The 26,816-nt window shown below is 42.5% G+C and overlaps 1 protein-coding gene across 19 annotated transcripts in view; it reads left to right on the top strand.

The window, feature by feature from the left end:
- Window positions 1-26,816, top strand: part of eps15l1a (epidermal growth factor receptor pathway substrate 15-like 1a) — a 389,837-nt gene that overhangs the window by 202,563 nt on the left and 160,458 nt on the right. For all 19 annotated transcript variants that reach the window (XR_013578464.1, XM_078555608.1, XM_078555606.1 and 16 more), the window contains 4 exons: window positions 235-361; window positions 482-535; window positions 5,141-5,286; window positions 13,709-13,763. Coding sequence is in view for 18 of the 19 variants with exons in the window: in XM_078555608.1 (XP_078411734.1) it covers window positions 235-361; window positions 482-535; window positions 5,141-5,286; window positions 13,709-13,763 (382 nt within the window). In the remaining variant the exon portion in view is untranslated. The remainder of the gene's footprint in view (window positions 1-234; window positions 362-481; window positions 536-5,140; window positions 5,287-13,708; window positions 13,764-26,816) is intronic.

The raw sequence follows: 26,816 nt of genomic DNA on the forward strand, positions 1-26,816 counted from the left end.
TGCATAGGGAGAGGTGAGTAGAAGCAGGTGAGACGCTGATGGCAAGCAGGGAATACGCAAGAAGACATTATAGAGGCCTGAGTTTTTAGAACCATTCAATTTAGACAAAATAATTTTTTAAATTTGATGTAGAATCCAGCCTTGGTGTATAGAGTAGAGGATGCAATATATTTATATAGTGGTAATCAGTGAACTTATGCACTGGAAATAGATTGAATTTTATTTTGTGTTTAGGATGATCCCTTCAGGGGCAAAACATCACCATTCAATAATAATGTTCAAGAACTGCACACAGACCCATTCCAGTCAGAAGACCCCTTCAAGACAGATCCATTCAAAGGGGCTGATCCCTTCAAAGATAGTGAGTAGCTTGCACTTTGAAACTGAAGATTTGGTGACAGTATTTTTACTAACCATCTGTGTAAATGAATTTCATTCAATTTATCTAAGCTTTATTTGTGCACTTGTGTTTCCTGAACAGGTGATCCATTCCAAAATGACCCTTTCGCCCAACAGCAGACAGCTGTTTCAACAGGTATGATATTTGGAATTCCTTGTTCCCTGTTTTCCAGTGTCTGTGATTCGCCCACTCCCTGGGAGAAAGGCGTTTTAATCCCCAGCCTCCAACCATTTTGTTTCATTGCTATGCACATTTCAAGGTTCTTTTCTGACTTCTGATATGGGCGGGACTACCTTTTTTGTTCCTTTTCTAAATATGGTTCCCCATCACATCCTAGAGATGTTGGAATTCGGCACTGGGCCGATGAGAGTTTCTCTGAACCCGTCAGCTGGAGCCTCCTGGTTCTACATAGCATCCATCGTACAGAGAAGTCAAGTGTGATTGAGTGACAGGCAGATTTAGAACGCAAAATTTGTTGAGCCTTTGAATGGGAATCAATACGTGGATAGCACGTATAGAGAGGTGGTCACACCGCAGGCTAAGAGTCCACAGGCAGGAAGGGAATGGGTGACCACCAGGCAAAGCAAGAGGACTAGGCAGGCAGTGCAGGAATCTCCTGTGGCTATTCCCCTGCAAAACAGATATACCGCTTTGGATATCGTTTGGGGGAATGGCCTCTCAGGAGAAAGCAGCAACAGCCAAATTCGTTGCACCACGGTTGGCTCTGCTGCACAGGGGAGGAGTAAAAAGTGTGGGAATGCAATAGTTATAGGGGATTCAATTGTAAGGGGAATAGATAGGTGTTTCTGTGGCCGCAAACGAGACTCCAGGATGGTATGTTGCCTCCCTGGTGCTAGGGTCAAGGATGTCTCAGAGCGGCTAGAGGACATTCTGAACAGCCAGTGGTCGTGGTACACATTGGTACAAACGACATAGGTAAAAAAAAGGGATGAGGTCCTAAAAGCAGAATATAGGGAGTTAGGAAGTAAGTTGAAAAGTAGGACCTCAAAGGTAGTGATCTCAGGATTACTACCAGTGCCACGTGCAAGTCAGAGTAGAAATAGCAGGATATATTGGATGAAGACGTGGCTGAAGAGATGGTGTGAAGGGGAGGGTTTCAGATTCCTGGGGCATTGGGACCGGTTCTGGGGGAGGTGGGACCAGTACAAACTGGACGGGTTACACCTGGGCAGGACCGGAACTGATGTCCTAGGGGGAACATTTGCTAGAGTGGTTGGGGAGGGTTTAAACTAAAATGGCAGAGGGATGGGAACCTATGCAAGGAGTCAGAGGAAGGGGAATCAAAGACAAGAACAAAAGACAGCGGAATAAGAAAAGTGATAGTCAGAGAAATCAAAGGCAAGAATCAAACAGGGCCTCAGTGAAAAATAGTGGGAATGGGACAAGTAATGTTAAAAAGACAAGCCTTAAGGCTTTGTGCCTTAACGCGAGGAGCATTCGCAATAAAGTGGATGAATTAACTGCGCAAATAGATGTAAACAGGCATGATATAGTCAGGATTACGGAGACATGGCTGCAGGGTGACCAGGGATGGGAACTGAACATCCAGGGGTATTCAGTATTTAGGAAGGACAGACAAAAAATAAAAGGCGGTGGAGTTGCATTGCTGGTTAAAGAGGAAATTAACGCAATAGTGAGGAAAGATATTAGCTCCGACGATGTGGAATCTGTATGGGTAGAGCTGAGAAACACTAAGGGGCAAAAAACGTTAGTGTGGGTTGTATATAGACCCCCAAACTGTAGTGGTGATGTTGGGAATGGCGTTAAACAGGAAATTAGAGACGCATATAATAAAGGAACATCTGTAATTATGGGTGACTTTAATATGCATATAGATTGGGCAAATCAAATTCGTAACAATACTGTAGAGGAGGAATTCCTGGAGTGTATAAGGGATGTTTTTCTGGACCAATACATTGAGGAACCAAGAAGAGAACAGGCCATCCTCGACTAGGTATTGTGTAATGAGAAAGGAATAATTGGCAATCTAGTTGTGCGAGGCCCCCTGGGGATGAGCGACCATAATATGATAGAATTCTTCATCAAGATGGAGAGTGATGTAGTTGATTCTGAGACTTGGGTCCTGAATCTTAATAAAGGAAACTACGATGGTATGAGGCGCGAGTTGGCTATGATGGATTGGGAAATGTTACTTAAAGGGATGACAGTGGATGGGCAATGGCAAACATTCAAAGAGCACATGGGTGAACTGCAACAATTGTTTATTCCTGTCTGGCACAAAAGTAAAACAGGAAAGGTGGCCAAACCATGGCTTACAAGGGAAATTAAAGATAGTATTAGATGCAAGGAAGAGTCATACAAATTGGCCAGAAAAAACAATAGACCTGAGGATTGGGAGCAGTTTAGAATTCAACAAAGGAGGACCAAGGGATTGATTAAGAAGGGGAAAATAGAGTACGAGAGTAAGCTTGCAAGGAACATAAAAACTGACTGTAAAAGTTTCTAAAGGTATGTGAAGAGAAAAAGATTGGTGAAGACAAATGTAGGTCCCTTACAGTCAGGAACAGGGGAATTTATAATGGGGAACAAAGAAATGGCTGACCAACTAAATATATACTTTGGTTCTGTCTTCACAAAGGAGGACACTAATAGCATACCAGAAATGTTGGGGAACACGGTTTAGTGAGAGGGAGGGACTGAAAAAAATCAGTATTAGTAGGGAAATGGTGTGGGGAAATTGATGGGATTGAAGGCCGATAAATCCCCGGGGCCTGATAATCTACATCCCAGAGCATTTAAGGAAGTGGCCCTAGAAATATTGGATGCATTGGTGGTCATCTTCCAAGATTTTATAGACTCTGGAACAGTTCCTACAGATTGGAGGGTAGCTAATGTAACCCCACTATTTAAAAAGGGAGGCAGAGAAAAAACAGGGAATTATAGACCAGTCAGCCTGACGTCGGTAGTGGGGAAAATTCTAGAGTCCATTATAAAAGATTTAATAGCTGAGCATGTGGAAAACAGTGGCAGAATCGGACAGTCAGCATGGATTTATGAAAGGGAAATCATGCTTGACAAATCTACTGGAATTTTTCGAGGATGTAAGTAGTAGAGTTGATGAGGGGGAGCCAGTGGGTGTGGTTTATTTGGACTTTCAGAAGGCTTTCAACAAAAGTCCCACATAAGAGATTGGCGTGTAAAATTAAAGCGCATGAGATTGGAGGTAGTGTATTGAGACGGATAGAAAACTGGTTGGCAGACAGGAATCAAAAAGTAGGAATAAAGTGGTCTTTTTCCGAATGGCAGGCAGTGACTAGTGGGGTATCGCAGGGACCCCAGTTATTCACAATATATATTAATGATTTAGATGAGGGAATTAAATGTAATATCTCCAAATGTGCAGATGACACAAAGCTGGGTGAGCTGTGAGGAGGGTGCAGAGATGCTTCAGTGTGATTTGGACAAGCTGAGTGAGTGGGCAAACACATGGCAGATGCAGTATAATGTGGATAAATGTGAGGTTATCCATTTTGGTAGCAAAAACAGGAAGGCAGATTATTATCTGAATGGCTATAAATTGAGAGAGGGGAATGTGCAATGAGACCTGGGTGTCCTTGTACACCAGTCGCTGAAGGTAAGCATGCAGGTGCAGCAGGTGGTAAAGAAGGCAAATGGTATGTTGGCTTTCGTAGCCAGAGGATTCGAGTACAGGAACAGGGATGTCTTGATGCAATTGTACAGGGCCTTGGTGAGACCACGCTTGGAATATTGTGTGCAGTTTTGGTCTCCTTATCTGAGGAAGGATGTACTTGCTATAGAGGGATAGCAGCGAAGGTTTACCCGACTGATTCCTGGGATGGCGGGACTGACATATGAGGAGAGATTGAGTCGTTTAAGATTATATTCGCTGGAGTTCAGAAGAATGAGGGGGGGATCTCATAGAAACCTATAAAATTCTAACAGGGCTAGACAGGGTAGATGCAGGAAGGATGTTCCTGATGGTGGAGGAGTCCAGAACCAGGGGTCACAGTCTGAGGATATGAGGTAAACCATTTAGGAGTGAGATGAGAAATTTCTTCACCCAGAGAGTGGTGAGCCTGTGGAATTTGTTACCACAGAAAGTAGTTGAGACCAAAACATTGTATGCTTTCAAGAAGGAGTTAGATATAGCTCTTGGGGCGAAAGGGATCAAAGGGTATGGGGAGAAAGCGGGAGCAGTCTATTGAGTTGGATGATCAGCCATGATCATAATGAATGGTGGAGCAGGCTCGAAGGGCCGAATGGCTTACTCCTGCTCCTAGTTTCTATGTTTCTATGTAATTGATCAGCCATGTGGCTTCTCTTCAGCTGTTTTCCAGGTGTTACTGTAGATGTCAATGCTTCAGGTACAATGGCATAACTAAGCTAAGTCTAAGTGGATTTAACTTGGTCAATAACTCTTAACTTAAAACCTGAAAATGCTGTAAACACTCAACAGGTCAGATGGAATCTGTGGAGAGAGAAACAGAGTTAACGTTTCATGTCAGTGAGCTTATATCAGGCCTGCTCTGAAGCATTTATTGGTCTTCTCTTCACATAACTACTGAATGTTTCCAGATTTCCAGCTTCCTTAATATTTTTCTTCCGTTTTAGTCAATAACTGCTGATGATCTGCATATTTGCCCATTAAAAATCCTCAGTCTTTCATCTTTCTTTTTACCTTACATTCTGTGGTCATGTGCTAAATCTGGCTCCTTTTGACCTTGCTTTTCTGTACAGATCCATTTGGTGCTGATCCATTTAAAGAAAGCGATCCGTTCCATAACGTATCATCTGATGAGTTCTTCAAAAAGCCTCCAAAGAGTGACCCTTTCACATCATCATCTTCTGACCCTTTCAGCAGAGAGCCCACTGTGCCACCTAAAGTAAGTGCGCTTTTGAAGTGTTGAATCTTGCAGGAGGCAATGGAAAAGCTACTTTAATGTTGGTACTTGTTTTCAGAGACCTCAGAGCTATGTATCCATTTGCTGTCTCCCCATATTTATATTGCTAAATCTGGATTTTGTGTTGCTTTTGAGCCTATAAATCTGTTGCTGGAATATGAGAGCCAGATTTAATAGTGTAAACAAGAGGAACTAGATTAGGAACATAGGAGCAAGAGATCATTCAACCGTTGGAGCCATTTCTGCAATTCAGTTGGATCATGTCTGATCAATATCTTAACTTCCTTGTATATCTGCCTACCTTGATTCCATAGCCCATAATACAATTGCCTAACAAGATTCTATCAATCCCATTTTTGAAAGTTTCATTTTAACTCCTCTCCAGCCTCAGCAGCTTTTGGAGGAGATTTCTACTAGCCTGTGTGTGAAGAACTTCTTCTGACTTCACCTCTGAATGGCCTAGCTCTAATTTTAAAGTAATGTCCCCTTGTTGTAGACTGCTCCACCAAAGGAAATCACTTCCTATCTTTACTCTATCAAATCCTTTAATCACCTTAGACACCTCAATTAGATCACCTGTTAATTTTTTTTATACTTAAGGGAAAGCAAACCTAGCCTATGCAATAAAAACAGAAAATTCTGGAAATACTTAGATACAAGCAAAAAACTGCGGATGCTGGAAATCCAAAACAAAAATAAAAATACCTGGAAAAACTCAGCAGGTCTGACAGCATCTGCGGAGAGGAACACAGTTAACGTTTTGAGTCCGAATATCTGTTCAACAGAACTAAGGAAAAATAGAAAAGAGGTGAAATATAAGCTAGTTTAAGGGGGGGTGGTGGGACAGGTAGAGCTGGATAGAGGGCCAGTGATAGGTGGAGATTGCCAAAAGATGTCATAGACAAAAGGACAACGAGATGTTGAAGGTGGTGGTATTATCTAAGGAATATGCTAATAGGTGACATTAAGGGTAGAAAGCAGGACAAGCAAGGTACAGATAGCTCTAGTGGGGGTGGGGTGGGGGGGAAGGGATCGAAATAGGCTAAAAGGTAGAGATAAAACAATGGATGGAAATACATTTGAAAATATTGGAAATAGGTGGGAAAAGAAAAATCTATATAAATTATTGGAAAAACGGGGGTGGGGATGGAGGAGAGAGTTCATGATCTAAAATTGTTGAACTCAATATTCACTCCGGAAGCCTGTAAAGTGCCTAGTCGGAAGATGAGGTGCTGTTCCTCCTGTTTGCGTTGAGCTTCACTGGAACATTGCAGCAGGCCAAGGACGGACATGTGGGCAGGGTGGAGTGTTGAAATGGCAAGCGACAGGGAGGTCTAGGTCATGCTGGCGGACAGACCGAAGGTGTTCCACAAAGCGGTCACCCAGTCTGCGTTTGGTCTCTCCAATGTAGAGGAAACTGCATTGGGAGCAGCGAATGCAGTAGACTAAATTGAGGGAAGTGCAAGTGAAATGCTGCTTCACTTGAAAGGAGTGTTTGGGCCCTTGGACGGTGAGGAGAGGGGAAGTAAAGGGGCAGGTGTTGCACCTTCTGCGGTTGCATGGGAAGGTGCCGTGGGAGGGGGTTGAGGTGTAGAGGGTGATGGAGGAGTGGACCAGGGTGTCCCGGAAATACTTAGGTCAGGCAGCATCAGTTTACAGCAAAACAGAGTTAATGTTTCAGGTCAAGAACCTTTCATCAGAACTGGAAAAGACAGAGATGCAATAGGTTTTGAGCAAGGGGTGTCTGAAGGACAAAGGAAGGTCTGTGATAGGGTGGAAGACCAGAGAGATTGAAAGACCAAAGAGTTAGTCCTACAGAGCCAAAGGGAATATGATAGGGCAAAAGAAGAAACCAAAGATGTGTCTAAAGCAGCTGTTTTGCTGTCTGAAAGCAAAAATGAGGAAAATCGAAACAAGCAATGAAATTAAATGAGGACAGAATTTATGGTCTGAAATTGTTAAACTCAATGTTGAGCCTAGAAGCCTGTGAAGTGTCTAATCAAAAGATGAGGTGCTGTTCCTCAAGCTTATGTTAAGCTTCACTGGAACAATGCAGTAGGCCAAGGACAGAGATGTCAACATAGCATAAAGTGGAGAATTAAAATGACAGGCCACTGGAAGTTCGGCGTCATGTTTGTGGGCTGAACAGAAGTGTCCCACAAAGCGGTCGCCCAACCTGCTTTTGGTCTCCCCAGTGTAGAGGCGACCACGTTCTGAGCGATGCATATAGTGGACTAAATTAGAAGAAGTACATGCAAATTGCAGCTTCACTTGGAAGGAGTGTTTGGGGCCTTGGATGGTGAGCAGAGCGGGTGTATAAGGATAGATGTTATATCTCCTGTGTTTGCGTGGGAAGGGGACAGGGATGTAGGGGGTGATTAAGGAGTGGACCAGGGAGTCCCTTTGGAATGCTGAAAGGGGAGGGGAAGAGAATGTATGTTCAGTGGAGGCACCACCCTGGAGGTAAAGGAAATGGCAGAAAATGATGAATACTTTTGTATTGTGGGGTGGCAATAAGGGGAATGCTATCGTGGTTCTGGGAGGGAGGGAAGGGGTGAGAGCAGAAATGCGGCAGACATGGTGAGGGCCCTGTAAACCATAGTGGCCGGGAATTCTCAGTTGAGGAAAAAGGATGACCTATCAGAAATGTTGATGTGGAAGGTTGCATCTTTGAAACAGATGCAAAGGAGATGGAGGATCTGGGAGAATAAAATAGAATCCTTACGGGGTGAGGGGTGAGAGGAAGTATAGTCAAGGTAGCTGTGGGTGTCAGTGGGCTTATAATGAACATTAGTTGATAACCTATCACTAGAAATGAAGACAGTGAAGTCAAGGAAAGGAAGAGTTAGAGATGGACCACATGTGTCTGAGAGAAGAGTGAAAATAGGAAGCGAAGTTGATGAAGTTTTTCAATTCAGGGCAGGAGCAGGACATGTCACCAATACAGTCATCAATGCATTGGAAAAGTAGTTGTGGGAGGGGGTCTGGATAGGTCTGGAACAAGAAATGTTCCACATACCCCACAAAAAAACCCATACAGCTACCCATAGCAACACCTTTTATTTGGAGGAAGTGAGATGAAGTAAAGGAAAAATTGTTCAATGAGGGAACAAGCGGAGGAGGATGGTGATTGAAGGAAACTGGTTGGGCCTCCTTTTGGGGAAAAATTGGAGTGCCTTCAGACCACCCTAGTGAGGGATGGAGGTACAGAGAAATTGGATGCCCTTGGTGAAGAGGTGCCGGTTAGGGCCAAGAAATTGGAAACTTACCTGTTCTTAAAGTTTAATCCTTTTAGCCTTTGTATTGTTTTGGTAAATCTGCACTGCACTCCCTCCAAGACCAATATATCCATCTGGATTACAGAAGTTTGTTTCTTATAATTTGACTGAAACCAACCTCTGTGTAAAAGTGGTTGAAACCTCAACATTTGCTTTGAAGCTAAACTGACCTTTTGACTGTTCAGTATTTTCACTTCTGTGATCCAAAGGTAGATTACCGAGTGGCTCTGATTTTCAGTGGGGCAGCCTGCAGTCATCTTTGAGATGTGTTGTCTTTTCTAAAGAGCTGTTGCATGAATAATTACTGATGTTTGTCACTTAATCAGAAAGAGAATTATAGAACTGATGGAATGCATTTAAAGGGGGCTACAGAAGACTTTCTAGCACACACTAGTAATGTTGAAAGCAATAGTTTTTGTTTATCCTGGGAAGCCTTTCCAAGGCTTTTGTTGCACTCGGCATTCATTCAGGCCCTGACTATTGGATTCATCATGTCAGTGAGTGAGAGGAACATGGTAAACACAGCAATAGTTTTCTAATGTAACATCTGTGCAGTGCACCCCATTCGAAAGCCATGTTAGCCTTTCTTGTGGGATGACGTATATTAAGATTAGGGTTACATTTCTCAGTGATGCCAGAAGGTGGCATTTGGATAAGAAGTTCATTGTTAAGTATTGAGTCGAAATGTCACATTTACCTGTTCCAAAATGCTTACTGTTCTGGAGGATGCTGATATTTTGGTCAAGCTTGGAAATATGTTTACTACTAGTGACTTTAAAAACAATATACTTTGGGTCTGGAACATCTCCTGCAGGCTGACTTATTTTACATTTTATTTTCCTTTGTATAAACAAAATTAACTTTGGGCCAACAGCCCTAATCCCCATTGCCCGACAGGTCTCCCTCTTCGCTCACACTCAAAAACTAAAATATTTATGTTTGTGACTCCATCAAGACCACGGTCCATGTCTCTGAGATAAAAGAAGTAAAATGTTTCCCTGTGCCACATCAGTTCACCCTCCAAGCTTGGTCTAATCTCTCAACTATTTGAAATAACATGAAGATCCAGTTCCTTTGATACCCGCTCCTCACTCTTTGCCTGGCTTTCTTTTGTTTGACAATCCGAGAAACAACTTTAAATGTTGAAGGCCAGATCCATCGAACAACTCCAAGGCATCTATTGATTGTGAGTGAATAGATGCTTTTCCATCAGGGAAGGAACCTACAGGTCAGTGATTCACAAGATTTGAATAACCTCCCCACAGTTCAGCTGACCTCCAAAAAGTTTAATTCTCCCTCCTATTCTTGGTCACTGCTACCAACCTTCCCATCATCTCTCTGGAGTGTGGCACCATCCAGCCTTGCGTCTGTCATTTCACCTCAGGGACTACTTCCAGCCCGCTCCTGCTGGCTTGCTCCAGCCCTGATCCATGCTCTTCAGAGCTCTGCAGTGCTGCTCCTAAAATAGCTTTTAAGATAATTAAAACCTTTGCCCCATTCCTTTCTCCTCTTCGTTTTGCAATGCAGGACCACCAATATTTAAAAAAATGTTTGTTGCACCAAATTTTCAATGTCTTTATAACTAATAAACAAAAATGTTCAAAGAAAATCAAAAAAAAAATGCTGCTATGATGTATTTCCTGGGTTTCTTGTAGTAGCATCAGGAGATAAGTCATTAATTCTTGGAGGGAGATGAATCTTTAATTCCTGCATTGGTGACCACCTTCCCTTACATTGAGGGGCAGGGGGAAACGCTCAATATAGAGCAGGAAGGGAAAAAGGAATAATGGACAGGGCTGGCAGTGGGGCAAAGCCAATATCAAAGAAAATGGTTTTGAGAAGACTTTTGCAAGGTAGAGTGGCGAGGAGGCACATCAGATAAAGCAAAGAGTTTGAACAGATAAGATTATACATGCTAAGATGACTGCAAATGCTGGAGCCAGGCAACAAGGAGTTGCATTACAGTGTTAAATGAGTGAAGGATATGTCAGAGATGAAAGGTCGGGGAGTGCACTGTCGTTGGGTAGGTCAAGACTGTGGAGGATTTGAAAGCAATATATAAAAAAACCTGACCTTTTAATACTAAGTTACCATGTGAGGCTCCAGATGGCCACATCTGTAGATATGTAGAACTGATTCGTGCAAGCAGTGGTAAGTGTGATGAAAACTACAAGTTAAAAATAAATTTTGTGAAATACTCACGTACAGAGCCCTGCAAGGCGGAGAGATTCCTGGTATAACCCATGAACATAACTACATAAAAAGGGCAAAAAGAGCAATACAGGAAATCTGGCAAGAAGTCAAAAAGCTGTAAACATATTGCGATCTGTCTGCATCTGTGAAAAGGACTGATTCTGCTTTATGTTTCTTCCCCCCCACCCATCATTTTCTGTTTTTGTTACATGTGACCATGTTATTTTATACAGGCGGAGTGATTTGTGCATAATTGTTGCATTATCCTGGGTTAGCCACTCCAAATATTCTGATAAATTGGTGAGAATACCCTTGATTCTCTGGATTGTAAACTTGGCAACCCTGTTCAAATTCAGCAAAGTTAGTTTTACAGGCATTAGAACATCGTTATGATCAGCCATCAAACCACAAGGGATCATTCAGATTGCCCTGATAGTCCAATCTCATTTGCATGTGCTTGTGCCTATTGGAATTTTACCTAAACCTGCCCATAAAATACAGATCTGTCGTAATCTATTAGTTACATTATCACCATGTGCTGCCTGAACCACAGTTTAAAAATGCAGAAGCGGTTTTTGATTATTCAAAAGGAGACCCTTTTGTGGGACTGGGTGGTGTTTGGGTTAGGCATCATGCTTTCTCTGGTTAGACTTCAATTTAATTGAGCTTTTCCTCTTTCTTCCCTTTCCTGCAAGAACATTGAGATATTCTGACATTCAAGACATTATATTTAAAGGAAGCAACGACTAATTAATTACCTTTAAAGTACAGTCATTGCCCTGTAGGGAGAAACAGTAGTCAATTTACCCACAACAAGGCCACACTAACAGGAAATGAGATGTGACCAGTTAACCTGTTTTGGGCTTGTTGCTTGAAGGATGAATGTTGGCTAGGGCACCGGGTGTGTTCCTCTACTCTTGATCTTTTACATCACCTGAACAGATGTCTCATCTAACAGACGGCACTCCCTCCATACTGCACTGGAACGTCAGCCTAGATTTTGTTTTCACTGAGGAGGCGAGACATTGTCTTCACCAGAATTATGTGGTGGTCACTGCTGCCAGTGTTATCATGGATTGATGTGCCTGTGACAAGCAGTTTGTTGAGGGTAATTGTATATTAATTGTATTACTAGCTTGGGATTCACTTGTGCCCCTATAAATAGAAGCAGACTGGTTCATATTTTAATGTGTGTATCTGTAAATAAATGCTTATAAAAGTATGTAAAGGTTGACTCAGTTCTATCCTTCTCCAACTGGTTTTCTATATTATTATCAATGAGCACTACGTACAACAACAGTAACTTGCCTTTAATGTAGAAAAATGTCCCAAAGAGCTTCATGGAGGGGAAATTTTAAGAGTGAAAGGAGGAGTTTTTGGGACAAACAACCAAGGTCAAAAAAGTTGGTTTTAGCAGGGTTGTGAAGGAAGTCAGGGAGGTGGAGAGAATTAAGAGTTAGAGAGGAAATGTCATAGCATGGGTTCCAGCTGGCTAGCCATCACTAGTGGAGTGAAAGGGAATTGGTTGAACCATGTGCTGAATTTGAGGTGAAGTCTTGTAGGGCTGGAGAAGGTTGCAGAAGTAAGAAGGACGAAGCCAAAGAGATATCTAATTGCAATGGTGGTAATTTTAAATGAGATGTTGGTGGACCAGAAGCCTGTGTCCAGTAGCAGGAAGAATACTGGTGGTGTTACAGGAGAGAATACGGTCTGCAGAGTTTTGAATCAGCTAAGGGCTACAGGAGGTGGAGAATGGGAAACCAGCAACTATCCTTTTAAGCTGCACACCTGAGTGTCTATGCAGTAACACAGACTTACTGTGCAAGCCACATAACAAGCATCCAAAAAATTTAAAAGGTTGTGAATGCTTAAATGAAATGTACAGCAAAAAAAATTAGAGGGTACGTTGGAAGCAGTCAAGAGAGCATTGGAATAGTTGAACCTGGAAGTGACAAAGGTACAGATGAGCGTTTCAGTAGCATTGTTATCGTTGGCATCTTTTCATCTATGTGAGATGATGAACGTGCAGCAAATCGATTGGTGATGGGATAGTTTCACATGGTGCGCTTTTGCTGGTGGCTGAAGAGACCAGCCTGAGAGAGGCAGATTCTGCTACAAGTGCCACAAATGAGGTGGTTATCAGGTGTCATTGTGGGGTCCTTTGGAAGTCACTGTTGTAATGTAGGAAACACGGCAGCCAGTTTGCACACAACAAGATCTCATAAACACTAATGTAATAGAAAAAGGTCCTACAAACAATGATATGACAATGACGAGGAAATCAGTTTTTGTTATGTTTGAGGGATAATTATTGGCCAGGACACAAGAGAACTCACCTGCTCTTCAAGTGGGATCTTTTTACACACACTTGGGAGGGCAGACAGGGCCTCAGTTTAAAATATTATTTGAAAGACAGCGCCCCCAACAGTGCAGCATCTCCTCAGTACTGCACTGAAATGTTAACATCAATAATGTCTTAGAATGGGACTTGAACTCTCAACTTTCTGACTCCGACAAGCATGCTACCATTGAGCCATGGCTGTCAACAATGGGGCTGAGCCACAATGCATAAAATTAAATCTCAATAGGAGAATGGTTAGCACTACTTAAGCAATTATTCTCTCTGTATCGCAGAAGTTGCTGAGTATTTGTTGCTCATCGTTGCTTCACCCAAATTCAACACTGTCACATATCAGAGCTGCTTACAACTCTGCGGATGCTGAGAAGACTTCAGACTCAGTGAAACACTAATGTGTTTTGAATTTGGCTTTCTAGTGGCAGTTACTTTTACCTGTTCATTATTTAATATACCCGGATAATTTAAGATGATCAATGCCATGTTAAGCTGAATCTAGTAGTATCAACGGTTGGGTTAAGATTGTGAAGAAATTGATATCTTGCAATGTTTTCATTAACTTTTGTTTAAATTTTAGGCTGACCCCTTTGGAAGCAGTGACCCTTTTGCACCGGCAGCATCCAAGGGCCCAGGTGAGTTGTTGCCCGTTATATTGTAAAATGATTGTCTAACTGGCAACGAACATTCCATCAGTCCTGGTACAACAATCAGCAGAAAATGTAAATACTCAGCAGGCCAGGCAGCATCCATGGAGGGAGAAGTAGATAATAACACCTCAGATTGATGACCTTCTTGCCAATTCAAATGTAAGGTCACAACCTGAAACATTAGACTATAAGACCTAGGAACAGAAGTAGGCCATTCGGCCCATTGAGTCTGCTCCACCATTCGGCCCATCGAGTCTGCTCTGCCATTCGATAAGATCATTGCTGATCTGATAATCCTCAACTCCACTTTCCTACCTTTTCCCCACAACCTTTGATTCCCTTACTGATTAAAAACTGTCTATCTCAGCCTTGAATATACTTAACGACCCAGCCTCCACAGCTTTCTTTGGTAAAGAATTCCACAGATTAACTACCCTCTGAGAGAAGAAATTCCTCCGCATTTCTGTTTTAAATGGGGGCCCCCTTACTCTGAGATTATGCCCTCTGGTACTAGACTCTTCCATAAGGGAAAACAACCTCTCAGTATCTACCCTGTCAAGCACCCTAAGAATCTTAGATGTTTCAGTAAGATCGCCTCTCATTCTTCTAAACTCCAATGAGTACAGGCCCAACCTACTAAACCTCTCCTTATAAGAAAATCCCTCCATACCTGGGATCAACTTAGTGAACCTTAGCTGGACTGCCCCCTATGCCAGTATATCTTTCCTTAAATAAGGGGACCAAAACTGTTCACAGTATTGTAGGTGTGGTCTAACAAGTGCCTTATTTAGTTTTAGCAAGACTTCCCTAATTTTATACTCCATTCCCTTTGAAATAAAGGCCAACATTCCATTTGCCTTCCCTATTACCTGCTGAACTTGTATGTTAGCTTTTTGAGATTCATGCACAAGGATTCCCAAATCCCTCTATGCTATAGCTTTCTGCAGTCTTTCTTCATTTAAATAATATTCAGCTCCTCTATTCTTCCTGCCAAAGTGCATAACCTCACATTTTCCCACATTGTATTCCATCTGCCAAGTTTTTGCCCACTCACTTAACCTGTTTATATCATGCTTTAGACTCTTTGTGTCATCCGCAAACTTGACGATAGTACTTTCACTTAACTCATTAATATATATTGTAAATAATTGTGGCCCCCGCACTGACCCCTGTGGCACTCCACTAGTTACAGGTTGCCATCCTGAAAATGCCTTCCTTATCCCAACTCTGTCTTTTATTAGTTAGCCAATCCTCTATCCACGCTAATATATTACCCCCCAACACCATGGGCTCTTATCTTATTAAGTAGCCTTTTGTGTGGTACCTTATTGTATGCCTTTTGGAAATCCAAATGTATTACATCTACTGGTTCCCTTTTATCTGTCCTGCTTGTTACCTCCTAAAAGAATTCTAATAAATTTGTCAGGCATGATTTCCCCTTCATGAAGCCATGCTGACTTTGCTTGATTATATTATGTATTTCTAAATGCTCTGCTATTACATCCTTTTTAATAGACTCCCTAACATTTTCCCAGTGACGGATGTTAAGCTAACTGGCCTATAGTCACTGGAAGCCAGTGTCCAGTGGCATATCACAGGCATCTGTGCTCGGTCCCCTATTATTGTCATTTATATAAATGACATAGATGACTATGTGGGGGGGTAGGATAAGTAAGTTTGCGGATGATACAAAGATTGGCCGGGTGGTTAACAGTGAGGTTGAGTGTCTTGGGCTACTGGAAGATATAGATGGGATGGTCAAATGGGCAGATAAGTGGCAGATGGAATTTAACCCTGAAAAGTGTGAAGTGATACACGTTGGAAGGAGTAATTTGACAAGGAAGTATTCAATGAACGGCATGGCACTAGGAAGTTCTGAGGAACAAAGGGACCTTGGCGTGTGTGTCCATAGATCTCTGAAGGCAGAGGGGCATGTTAGTGGAGTGGAGAAAAAGGCATATGGGACACTTGCCTTTATCAATCGAGGCATAGATTACAAAAGTAGGGAGGTCATGTTGGAGTTGTATAGAACCTTGGTGAGGCCACAGCTGGAGTAGTGTGTGCAGTTCTGGTCATCACATTATAGGAAAGATGTGATTGCACTGGAGGGGTTGCAGAGGAGATTCACCAGGATGTTGCCTGGGATGAAACATTTAAGTTATGAAGAGAGGTTGGATAGGCTTGGGTTGTTTTTGTTGGAGCAGAGAGGACTGAGGGGCGACCTGATTGAGGTGTACAAGATTATGAGGGGCATGGACAGGGTGGATAGGGGGCAGCTGTTCCCCTTAGTTGAAGGGTCAGTCACGAGGGGGCATAAGTTCAAGGTGAGGGGCAGGAGGTTTAGGGGGGATGTGAGGAAAAACTTTTTTACCCAGAGGATGGTGACGGTCTGGAATGCACTGCCTGGGAGGGTGGTGGAGGCGGGTTGCCTCACATCATTTAAAAAGTACCTGGATGAGCACTTGGCACGTCATAACATTCAAGGCTCTGGGCCAAGTGCTGGTAAATGGGATTAGGTAGGTAGGTCAGGTGTTTCTCATGTGTCGGTGCAGACTCGATGGGCTGAAGGGCCTCTTCTGCACTGTGATTCTGTGATAGTTATCTGTTTTTTGTCTGTCTTCCTTTTTGAATAAGGGTGTTACATTGGCAGTTTTCCAATCTTCTGAGAATTTTATATAATCTACTGATTCTTGGAAGATTACTACCAGTGCGTCCACTATTTGTGTAGCTATTTCCTTTAATATCCTAGGATGCAACTCATCAGGTCCAGGGGATTTATCGGCCTTTAGCCCCATTAGTTTCCTTAGTACTTTTTCTCTAGTGATAGTTATTGTATTTATTTCTTCCACTCCTTTTGCCCCTTGATTATTTAGTATTTTTGGAATGCTATAAGTGTCTTCTACTGTGAAGACTGATGCAAAGTATTTATTCTACCTCTCTGCCATTTCCTGATTCCCCATTATTATTTCCCCAGCCCCGTTCTGTAAGAGGGCTATATTAACTTTGGCCCCTCTCTTCCTTTTTATATATTTAAAAAAGCTCTTACTGCCTGTTTTTATATTACTTGCTAGTGTACCCCCAAAGTTTATTTTCTCCCGCTTTATTATTTTCTTAGTCATCTTTTGTTGGTTTTTAAAATTTTCCCAATCCTATACAATTTGTCACATTGTATGTTTTTTCTTTCACTTTGATACAATCCTTAACTTCCTTGGTTAGCCATGATTAATCCATCCCCTTCCTAGAATCCTCCTTTCTCACTGGGATATATCTTTGTTGTGAGTCATGAACTATTTTCTTAAACATCTGCCATTGTTCATCAACCTTCTCCTCTGCTAAACTCCTTTCCCAGTCCACTCCAGCCAACTCTGCCCTCATTCCTTTGTAATTACCCTTATTTAAGTTTAGCACAGTCATTTCCGACCCAAGTTTCTCACTCTCAAACTGAATGCTAAATCCTACAATGTTATGGTCACTATTTCCTAGGGAATTTTTTGCTTTGAGATCCTTTATTAAACTTGCCTCATTACACATTACCAGATCCAAAATAGCCTGATCCCTGGTTGGATCCACAACATATTGTCCCAGGAAACTGTCCCGAATACACTTTATGAATTCTTACTCGTGGCCACCTCTGCCAATTTGATTTCCCCAATCGACATGAGGATTAAAGTCACCCATGATTAATGTACTGCCTTTTTAAGTGCCCTTGTTATCTCCTGATTTATTCTTTGTCCTACAGTATAGTTATTGTTAGGGAGCCTATAGACTACTCCCACCAGTGTCTTCTACCCCTTGTTATTTCTTACCTCCGCCCATATGGATTCTACATCTTCTGATTCAAGATCATTTCTTGCAATTGTACTTATTCCATCTTGTACTAACAAAGCTACTCCACCACCCTTTCCTTCTTGCCTGTCCTTTCGAAAAGTCACATACCGCTGAATATTTAGTTCCCAGCTTTGATCTCCTTGTCTTCATAATGGCTATAAGAATATATCTATTAACCTCATTTATTTTGTTCCGAATACTATGTACATTTAAGTAAAGAGCCGTTAATTTTGCCTTTTTACCATTTTTTCCCCTTTTGACCCTATTTGCTGCTGTTTTTTTTAATGTTTGTACACTCTGTTCCTTTCTGTCACACTCTGGGAATCATTACCTAAATAGCTACCCTGCAATGCTGCCATATCCTTTTGCTTTGTTGGCCTACGTATCTCTTCTCCAGAACCCTCCCTCCCTCCTACCCCCCGCATTTAGTTAAAAGCTATCTCTACAGCCCTAGTTATTCAATTTGCCAGGACACTGGCCCCAGCACAGTTCAAGTGAAGCCTATCCCACCTGAACAGCTCCCTTCTATCCCAGTACTGGTGCCATTGCCCCATGAACTGAAACCCATTCCTCCCATACCAATCTTGGAGCCTTTAACTCCTTGACTTTATTTACCTTATGCCAGTTTGCCCGTGGCTCAGGTAGTAATCCCGAGATTACTACCTTGGAGGTTCTGCTTTTTAATTTAGTTCTTAACTGTTCAAACTCTTTCAGCATAACCTCCTTTCTAGGCCTCCTAGTCCTAACTCACTCTCTCTCTGCAGGTGCACCCTGACCTACTGAGCATGTTGAGCATTTTCTGCTATTATTTCTGGTTGCCAGCTGAGAAGCACTGTCTGTTTACACAGGTTTCGCTGTACTTTTTATTGAAAGATTAAAAAATGAACAATTATTTTCTACCCTATTTCGCTGGTTCATGGAAGCTTAAATTTGTGATCATGAAAATGATTTTTAGCAGTAACTCGCTGTCCTCCTCCTCCCCTCTCCTCCCCCTTCCCCATCCTCCCTCCTCCTCCTCCCTCCTCCCCCCTCCTCCCCCTTCCCCATCCTCCACTTCATCCCACTCTTTCTGCCATCCCTTCCACTCGCCCCTCTTCCACCATCCCTTCCCTGTTCAACTTCCCCCTTGCCTGTGCCTCAACCTCCCCTCCCCCCCTCTCTCCCACCCACTCCCCTACAGGCCCTCCTCCTTCCCCCACCTCCTCCCATCCACTCCCCTTCAGCCCTCATCTGCCCCTTGCTCAACCTCCCACACCCCTCTTTCTCAGCCTCCTATGCCCCTACCCCCTTCTCCCCTCTTAGCCCACCTGCTCCCTCTCCCCTCCACCTCCACCTCCCCCTCCCCTCCCTATTTTCAAACTCCTCCCACTTCTTTCCACCCCTCCCTTTTTCTGGCATCTCCTCCAAATAAGATTGCCAATTTGTGCCAAATCTGAAGTGGTTTTGGCCTTGTATGCATCAGGAAGAGGAGTGAGAGTGCCCTAAGCCCCACAATGAATTTGGACAGAGTGCAACAGCATGTCAGATTTTAGCTCAGAAAGGACTTGAGAAGAGAACTATCCGTTATATTACTTTAGGAAGAATTTATTTCTTTTTAGCCACCTGTACAGAGACAGCTGAGTGGCCAACACACATGACTGATCATGCCCACTCTCATATGCAATGGGAGTTGGCTGGCCTATATTAATTAGGCCTCAGGTTGCTTGGTGACACAGGAAGTCTGTCTTTGAAATGTTAATTTTTGGGGCTGACAGACTTGGGAATTGATGACTTAGTTAACTGAGATAACCGGATCACCAAGACAGGTGCTTTGAGGAAAATGGTTGATATCTTAACAGCTGGATGAGCTGGCTGGCCATGGCACTGTTGTACAGGAAGCCATTTAAGCGGGGAGAGCAAAAAGGAATGTAGTGGAGTAGGGGACAGTATAGTGAGGGGGAGTGATGCTGTTCCCTGCAGCAAAGACCGAGAGTCCAGACGGCTGTGTTGCCTGCCCGGTGCCAGGGTTTGCGACATCTGCTGAGGGCTGGAGAGGAATTTGCAGTGGGAGGGGAAGGATCCAGTTGTCGTGGTCCATATAGGTACCAAGGTAGAAGAGGTTCTGCAAAGTCAGTATGAGGCACTAGCTACCAAATTAAGAAGCAGAACCTCAAAGGTAATAATATCTGGATTATTACTTGAGCCATATACAAATTGGCATAGGACAAATAAGATCAGAGAAACCAATGTGTGGCTCAAAGACTGGCGTGGGAGAAGTGGGTTCCGGCTTGTTGGGCACCGGGGACCGTGGGGGCTGTACCATTGGGACGGTTTACAGCTGAGCCGTGCTGAGACAAGTGTCCTCGCATATCGCATAACTAGGGAAGCAGAGAGGGCTTTAAATTAAACAAGAGGAGCAAGGGATCAAGTTTGGGTAGAGATAGCAATTCAAGGTGTAGAGTCAAGACAGGAGAGCAAAATAGTAATACGAAAAATGAGGGAATGAGAATGTCAGGAAGGGACCGAGAAAAAAACCTAAGATTATATCAACACTCATGACTAGATGTTACAAAGGTAATAAAAAGACAAAACTGAAGGCTCTCTATATGAATGCACGTAGCATTCGCAACAAAATAAATGAATTGATGGCCCTCACTGAAGTAAATAAATATTATCTGATAGCAATTATGCAGAAGTGGCTGCAGGATGACAAATATTGGGTCCTTAATATTGAAGGGTGTGTGACGTTCAAGAAGAATAGGAAGTCTGGTAAAGGTGGAGGGGTAGTACTGTTAATCAAAGAGGGCATTGGTGCAGTAGTTGGAGATGACCTCAGGAGATCAGGATGTAGAATTGATTTGGTTGAAGCTGAGGAATAGTAGGGGGAAAATGTCATTAGTGGGAGTGGCCTACAGGCTCCCTAACAGAAGCCACAATGTAGTACAAAGCATTGAAGAGAAAATATTGTGTGCTTGTGATAAAGGACGGCAATAATTATGGTGAATTTTAATCAGTACATATAAACTGGAAAAATCAGATTGGCAGGAGAAGCTTGGATGAGGAGTTCTTTAATGCCTTCAAGATTGGTTCCAGAACGTGCTGCTCTAAGAAACTATCAGGGAGCAGGTTATTTTAGACTTGGTATTGTGTAACAGGACAGGATTAATTAATGACCTCAGAGTAAAGGCACCCCTAGGTAGCAACGACCACAATATGATTGAATTTTACATCCAGTATGAAAGGAAGAAGAGTGGGCCTAAGACTAGTATCTTAAACTTAAATAAGGGCAACAGTGTGGTGATGAAAGCTGAGCTAGCTGAAGTGAACTGGGAAACTAGGCTAGAGGATAAGTCAATAGAGAAGCAGTGGCAGACATTTAAGGAGATATTTCAGAATATTCAGAATAAGTACATTCCTACTATAAAGAAAAATTCTAAGGGGAGGACCCAGCATCCAGGGTTAACTAGAGATGTTAAGGAAAGCATCACACTTAAGGAAAAAGCATACAACTCTGCAAAGATGAGTGGCAGGACAATATAAAGAATGGCAGAGAATGACTAAAAGGTTAGTCAGGAGAATGAAATTAGAGTATGAGAGGAAGCTAGCTAGAAATGTAAAAACGGATAGCAAGAGTTTCTGATGCTGGTGTTAATTTCCCAAAATTCGCTAGATTCTGGAAAGGTTCCATCAGATTGGAAAGTAGCAAATATAACCCCTCTATCCAAGAAGAGAGGGAGGCAGAAAACCAGTTAGCTTGACGTCTGTTGTGGGGAAGTTATTTGAATCGATCATTAAGGAGGTTATAACTGGGCACTTAGAACAGTTCAAGGCAATCAGGAAGAGTCAGCATGGTTTCGTGAAAGGAAAGTCATGTTTAACCAATTTATTGGAGATTTTTGAAGGAGTAACATGCGCAGTGGATAAAAGGGAGCCTGTAGACGTACTGTACATTGATTTCCAGAAGGTATTTGATAAGGTGCCACATCAAAGATTATTACGGAAAATAAAAGTGCATGGTGTAGTGGGGAACATATTAGCATGAATAGAAGATTGGCTGGCTGGCAGAAAGCAGAGAGTATGCATAAATCGGTCTTTTTCTGATTGGCAGGATGTGATGAGTGGAGTCCCACAGGGGTCTGTACTCAGACTTTGAGGCCTCAACTTTTTACGATTTACATCAATGACTTAGAATAGGGAAGTGAAGACATGGTAGCTAAATTTGCAGATGACACAACGATAGGTAGGAAAGTATGTTGTGAAGTGGGCATGAGGAGGTTGCAGATGGATATAGATAGGTTGAGTGAGTGGGCAAAGATCTGGCAAATGGAGTTTAATGTGGGAAAATGTGAAGTTGTTCACTTTGGCAGAAAGAACAAAAAAGCAGAGTATTACTTAAATGGAGAACAGCTACATAATTCTGAGGTGCAGAGGGATCCAGGTATTCTAGTACGAGTCACAAAAAGTTAGTATACAAGTACAGCAAGTAATTAAGGAGGCTAATTAAATGCTATCCTTTATTGCGAGAGGGATTGAACATAAAAGTAAGGATGTTATGCTTCAGTTATTCAGTGCATTAGTGAGACTGCACCTTGAATACTGTGTGCAGCTTTGGTCTCCTTATTTAAGGAAGGATGTGAGTGCATTGGAGGCAGTTGAAAGGAGGTTTACTAGATTGATACCAGGAATGAGTGGGTTGCCTCATGAGGAAAGGTTGGACAGACTCGGCTTGTTTCCACTGGCGTTTAGAAGAGTGAGGGGTGATTTGATTGAAGTATACAAGATCCTGAATGGCGTTGACAAGATGGATATCGAAAGGATGTTTGCCCTTGTGGCTGAGTCCAGAACTAGGGGGCAATGTTCTAAAATTTGGGGTCACCCTTTTAGGACGGAGATGAGGAGAAATTTTTACTCTGAGGGTTGTGCGACTTTGGAATTCTCTGCCTCAGAAGGTGGTGGAGGCGGTGTCATTGAATATTTTTAAGGCAGAGGTAGATAGTTTCATGTTAGGCAAGGGAATCAAAGGTTATCAGGGTTAGATAGGAATGTGGAAATCAAAACACAAGATGATCAGCCATGATCCTATTGAATGGCAGAGCAGGCTCGAGGGGCCGATTGGTCTACTCCTGTTCCTATTTCTTATGTTCTTATGTTCCTGCAAAAGTTGTTGAACTGCTGAGTTGCTGGCCTTCAGAGTGTAAACTAATAACATAGAAGACTTAGATAGGAATCACAGCGCTAGCTATTTAACTTTAGTTCCGTACTGAATTGATATCCATATTCCATGAGGTGGCCAGACTTTTGCATCCCCTTTTGTTATAAAGGCTTATAGAAGGCTTTTATCCAAACAAAACAAAATTAATCGGGTAATGAACAGTGCAAGAATATCTAGGAAAGTGTATTTAACTCCCTATGAACAGTTTAAATCTTATTATTTTATGTTATCATTTTCTCTCTATGCCTTGTTTCTGTGTAATATTGCACTTACTTTAATATAATATATAATATTACTTCTTTATTTTGGTCAGCTCAATGTTCAATGTAAACAGAAAACAATCACCATGATTTACACCTTCTAAATCAAGTTATTACAGAATCAGAGCTTCTGTTTGCCTGATATGGAGTGCACATTTCTCCTGTATGGATACTTCCCACCCACCAAGTTTGGAGAACTAAAGTACAGGTTACTAGAGCTGAGGGTTGGGCACTCTCAGGTGTCTGGAGTTTAAGTAACTAAAATTGTCTAATTTACCAGAGCTGCTTGTCCATCCAAGATCACTCTAATTACATTGGCTTTGAACTGCCAGGTTATGCTCTTCTCTTTAAGAAATTAGTGTGAAGTAGTAGAAGGATTCACTGGCTGATTAATGCTCTTTCCATGGCTGTAACCATGGGTAGTACTGTACGGCAGGAAGGTTTAAGGGCTCCTATAACCAAGATGATGATCAGCGAGCAGGAGGGGGACATAGGGTGTGTGCAGCCACTCACACCCACTGGAAATAAGTCCCATTCGCCCATCACCTATTTGTTCGTTGACCTACACTGGCTTCTGATTCAGCAATATCTCAATTAAAAAATTCTCATCTTTGTTTTCATATACCTCTGTCATTACACCCCTCCCTATTTCTGTGATGTCTTCCAGCCCTACAACCCTCAGATTGCTCTGCTCTTCCAATTCTGACCCCTTGCACATCCCTAACTTTTATTGCTCTACCGTTGCTGGCTGTACGTCCATCTGCCTAGGTCCTAAGATTTGGAATTCCATCCCTAAACCCTTCCTCCTCTTCTTATCCTAATGGCGCCATATGTGGCTTGGTGTCAAATTTTGTTTGATGATTGCTCCTGTGAAATGCTTTGGGATGCTTAACTATGTTAAAGATGTTGTACAAATATTAATGTCAACCCAGAATTCAGAATTGGAACTCCTTTCTGCAATTGCCTGACTGGAGTGGAGTTTGAACCCCCTACATGTTCTGACTCAGGCAGGAATGCTACCAAAGGCTCACTCCCTGGCTTGTCAGGTAACTGAAACCAGTTGGAAAAATTCTACCCCCGTGACAGGTTTACCTCTCCAAATATCATTAACGAGCAAGTTGACTATTGGTTATGGAACAGCAGCCTGGAGTACTGTTAGCTGATGAAGTACCAGATTGCTGTATCTATGAAGCTGCTTGACTTGCTTCCAGTGACACACTTTCTGCTCCCTTGATCCTAATCCTGCTAAATGGCTGACAACCCGACTCCCCCTTCTGGTCCCCTTGTTAACTGATGCTGTTAACAGTTCTCTTTCTTCAAGTGTTGTCTCTCTCTCTCTCTCTCTCTCTCTCTCTCTCATCCATCTAATTGTAGCCAAACCATCACTTGCAAAGGCTTCTTTTCTTGCGCTCTCACCGTTACCTTTAGTCTCCGCCAAGGATCTATTTGTAGCTCCTTCCTATTCGTCATCTTCATGATGTCCCTCAGCGATATCATCCCAAAGTAGAGTGCAACCTTTCACAAGTATGCTGATGACAGCCAACTCGTCACTACCTCTCTTGGCTTCTCCGCTGTTTCTAAATTATCAGACTGCTTATCTGACATCCTGCACTGGATGAGCAGAAATTTCCCTCAATTAGATATTGGGGAGACCAACACCATTGTTCTCGATCCCTACTTCAAACTCCATTTCCTAGCTTCTGACTCCATTCCTCTGCCTGGCAACTGTCCTGAGGCTAAATCAGACTGTTTGCAACCTTTATGTCAAATTTGACCCCTAGATGAGCTTCTGACCACATATATGGGCCATCACTAAGACTGCCTATTTCACCTCTGACACCGCCCGCCTTCACCCCTGCCTCAATTCATCTGCTGCTCAAATCCTCATTCAGGCCTTTGTTACCTCTAGACTTGGCTGTTCCAACACACTTCTAGATGGCCATTTCATTATTTGACTACAGTACTCTGAATTCTACAGCAGTGTGTGCCACCTACAAGATGCGCTGCAGAAACTCAGCAAGGCTCCTTAGGCAGCACCTTCCAAACCCACAACCACCACCATCTAGAAGGACACGGGCAGCAGATCCATAGGAATGCCACCACCTGCAAGTTCCACCCTAAGCCAAACGCCACCCTGGCCTGGAACTATATCACTGTCACTGGGTCAAAATTCTGGAACTCCCTCCCTAACAGTGCTGGGTGTACCTACACCACATGGACTGCAGTGGTTCAAGAAGGCAGTTCAGCACCATCTTCTCAAGGGCAGTTAGGGATGCGCAATAGATGCTGGCCCAGCCAGTGATGCCCACGTCCCATGAATGAATATATAAAAAAAATTCTACAGTCCTACTTTTAGTTAAATTTCAATTGAAGGTATTTAACTTTTGCTCAATCATACATGTTATATTTAAATTCCATGGCCATGATGGAGCTGATTTCAGACAGAAAAAAATTCATTATTACTTCAGGTCGTCAGGATGTCCCAAAGTGTTTCATAGCCAATGAAATAGTCATAGTTTTAATGTCAGCAAAAACAGACAATTTATGCACAGTGAAGTGCCACAACAGTGAGACAAACAATCAGTTATTCTGTTTTTGGGGTAGCAATGTTTGAGGGATGAATATTGGCCAGGCCACTGGAGAACTCCCCAACCCTTCCAATACTGTTGGTGGATCTTTTACACCTATCTGAGAGAGCAGACAGTGACTCAATTTACATAACATTCAAAAGACAACATATGCAACAGTACAGCACACCCTCAGTAATGCATTGGAGTATCAACCTAGATTGCATGCTTAAATCCCAGAGTGAGACTTGGATCTTAAACCTTCTCACACAGAGGTGAAAGTGTTGCTACTGAGCTAAGATGAGCTTTGTTAATTATTTATCTTTTTCCCCCAAATATACACACCATTCATTTTATCCCTTGGGTTGGCTACAATCACTGTATTAATACCTAATCACTTATGGTAGTTTCTTCATTTCAAACAGCAAGCAGCCTTTCGCAACAGGGTAGCATTCTGAGAACAGAGGGTCTCTTAAAACACATTTTCCATCCAAGCTTCATGTTTCGGCCATCTATATACAGGTTTATTAAATTATGTAAATAAGCAAACACACATTTAAGTACAAGCTGAAAGAAGGAGGAATACAATTCTGTAACAAAAGCTTTTCAATAAACCCCAGAAGCCTTTAAGCGGGCTAAATATTCATTCTGAAACTAAACTAAAAGAACCTAATAGCGTTCCCAAGCTGATGGTTACCCACAACAGTAAACTGAGTCAGCACCAGGTAAAACCCCCTTTCACAATGATATAGAAACATTCTCACTCCTAAATTAAAATTGCAAAGTACGATGGTGGATGCAGGCTACTGTCCGTCCCTCTCCCCTCACCAATCATTGAGTCATCCATTCAGAACTGATTGGTTCCCAACACCCTGTTCTATTTAATTAATAACTGAAGGCAGATCTAGTATGTTGAGTCATTTCGTGCAAGCAACTTGATTAATGCTTTAGTAATTTAACTTAAATAATTATAACTGCAGCATAAATGGTAAACTGTGCCTACAACACATAGACTGCACCAGTTCAAGAAGGTGGTTGACCCCCACCTTCTCAAGAGCAATTAGGCATGGGCAATAAATGCTGGACCGGCCAGTGACATCTACACCCCAGAATGAAAAAAATTCTGCATTGATACGCAAACTTAATACAGTTATTTATTTAGGCAAAAAATTACCCAGATTGTGGTTTCAAG

The sequence above is a fragment of the Cetorhinus maximus genome, chromosome 13 (genome assembly GCF_964194155.1).
Source record: "Cetorhinus maximus chromosome 13, sCetMax3.hap1.1, whole genome shotgun sequence".
NCBI lineage: Eukaryota > Metazoa > Chordata > Chondrichthyes > Lamniformes > Cetorhinidae > Cetorhinus > Cetorhinus maximus.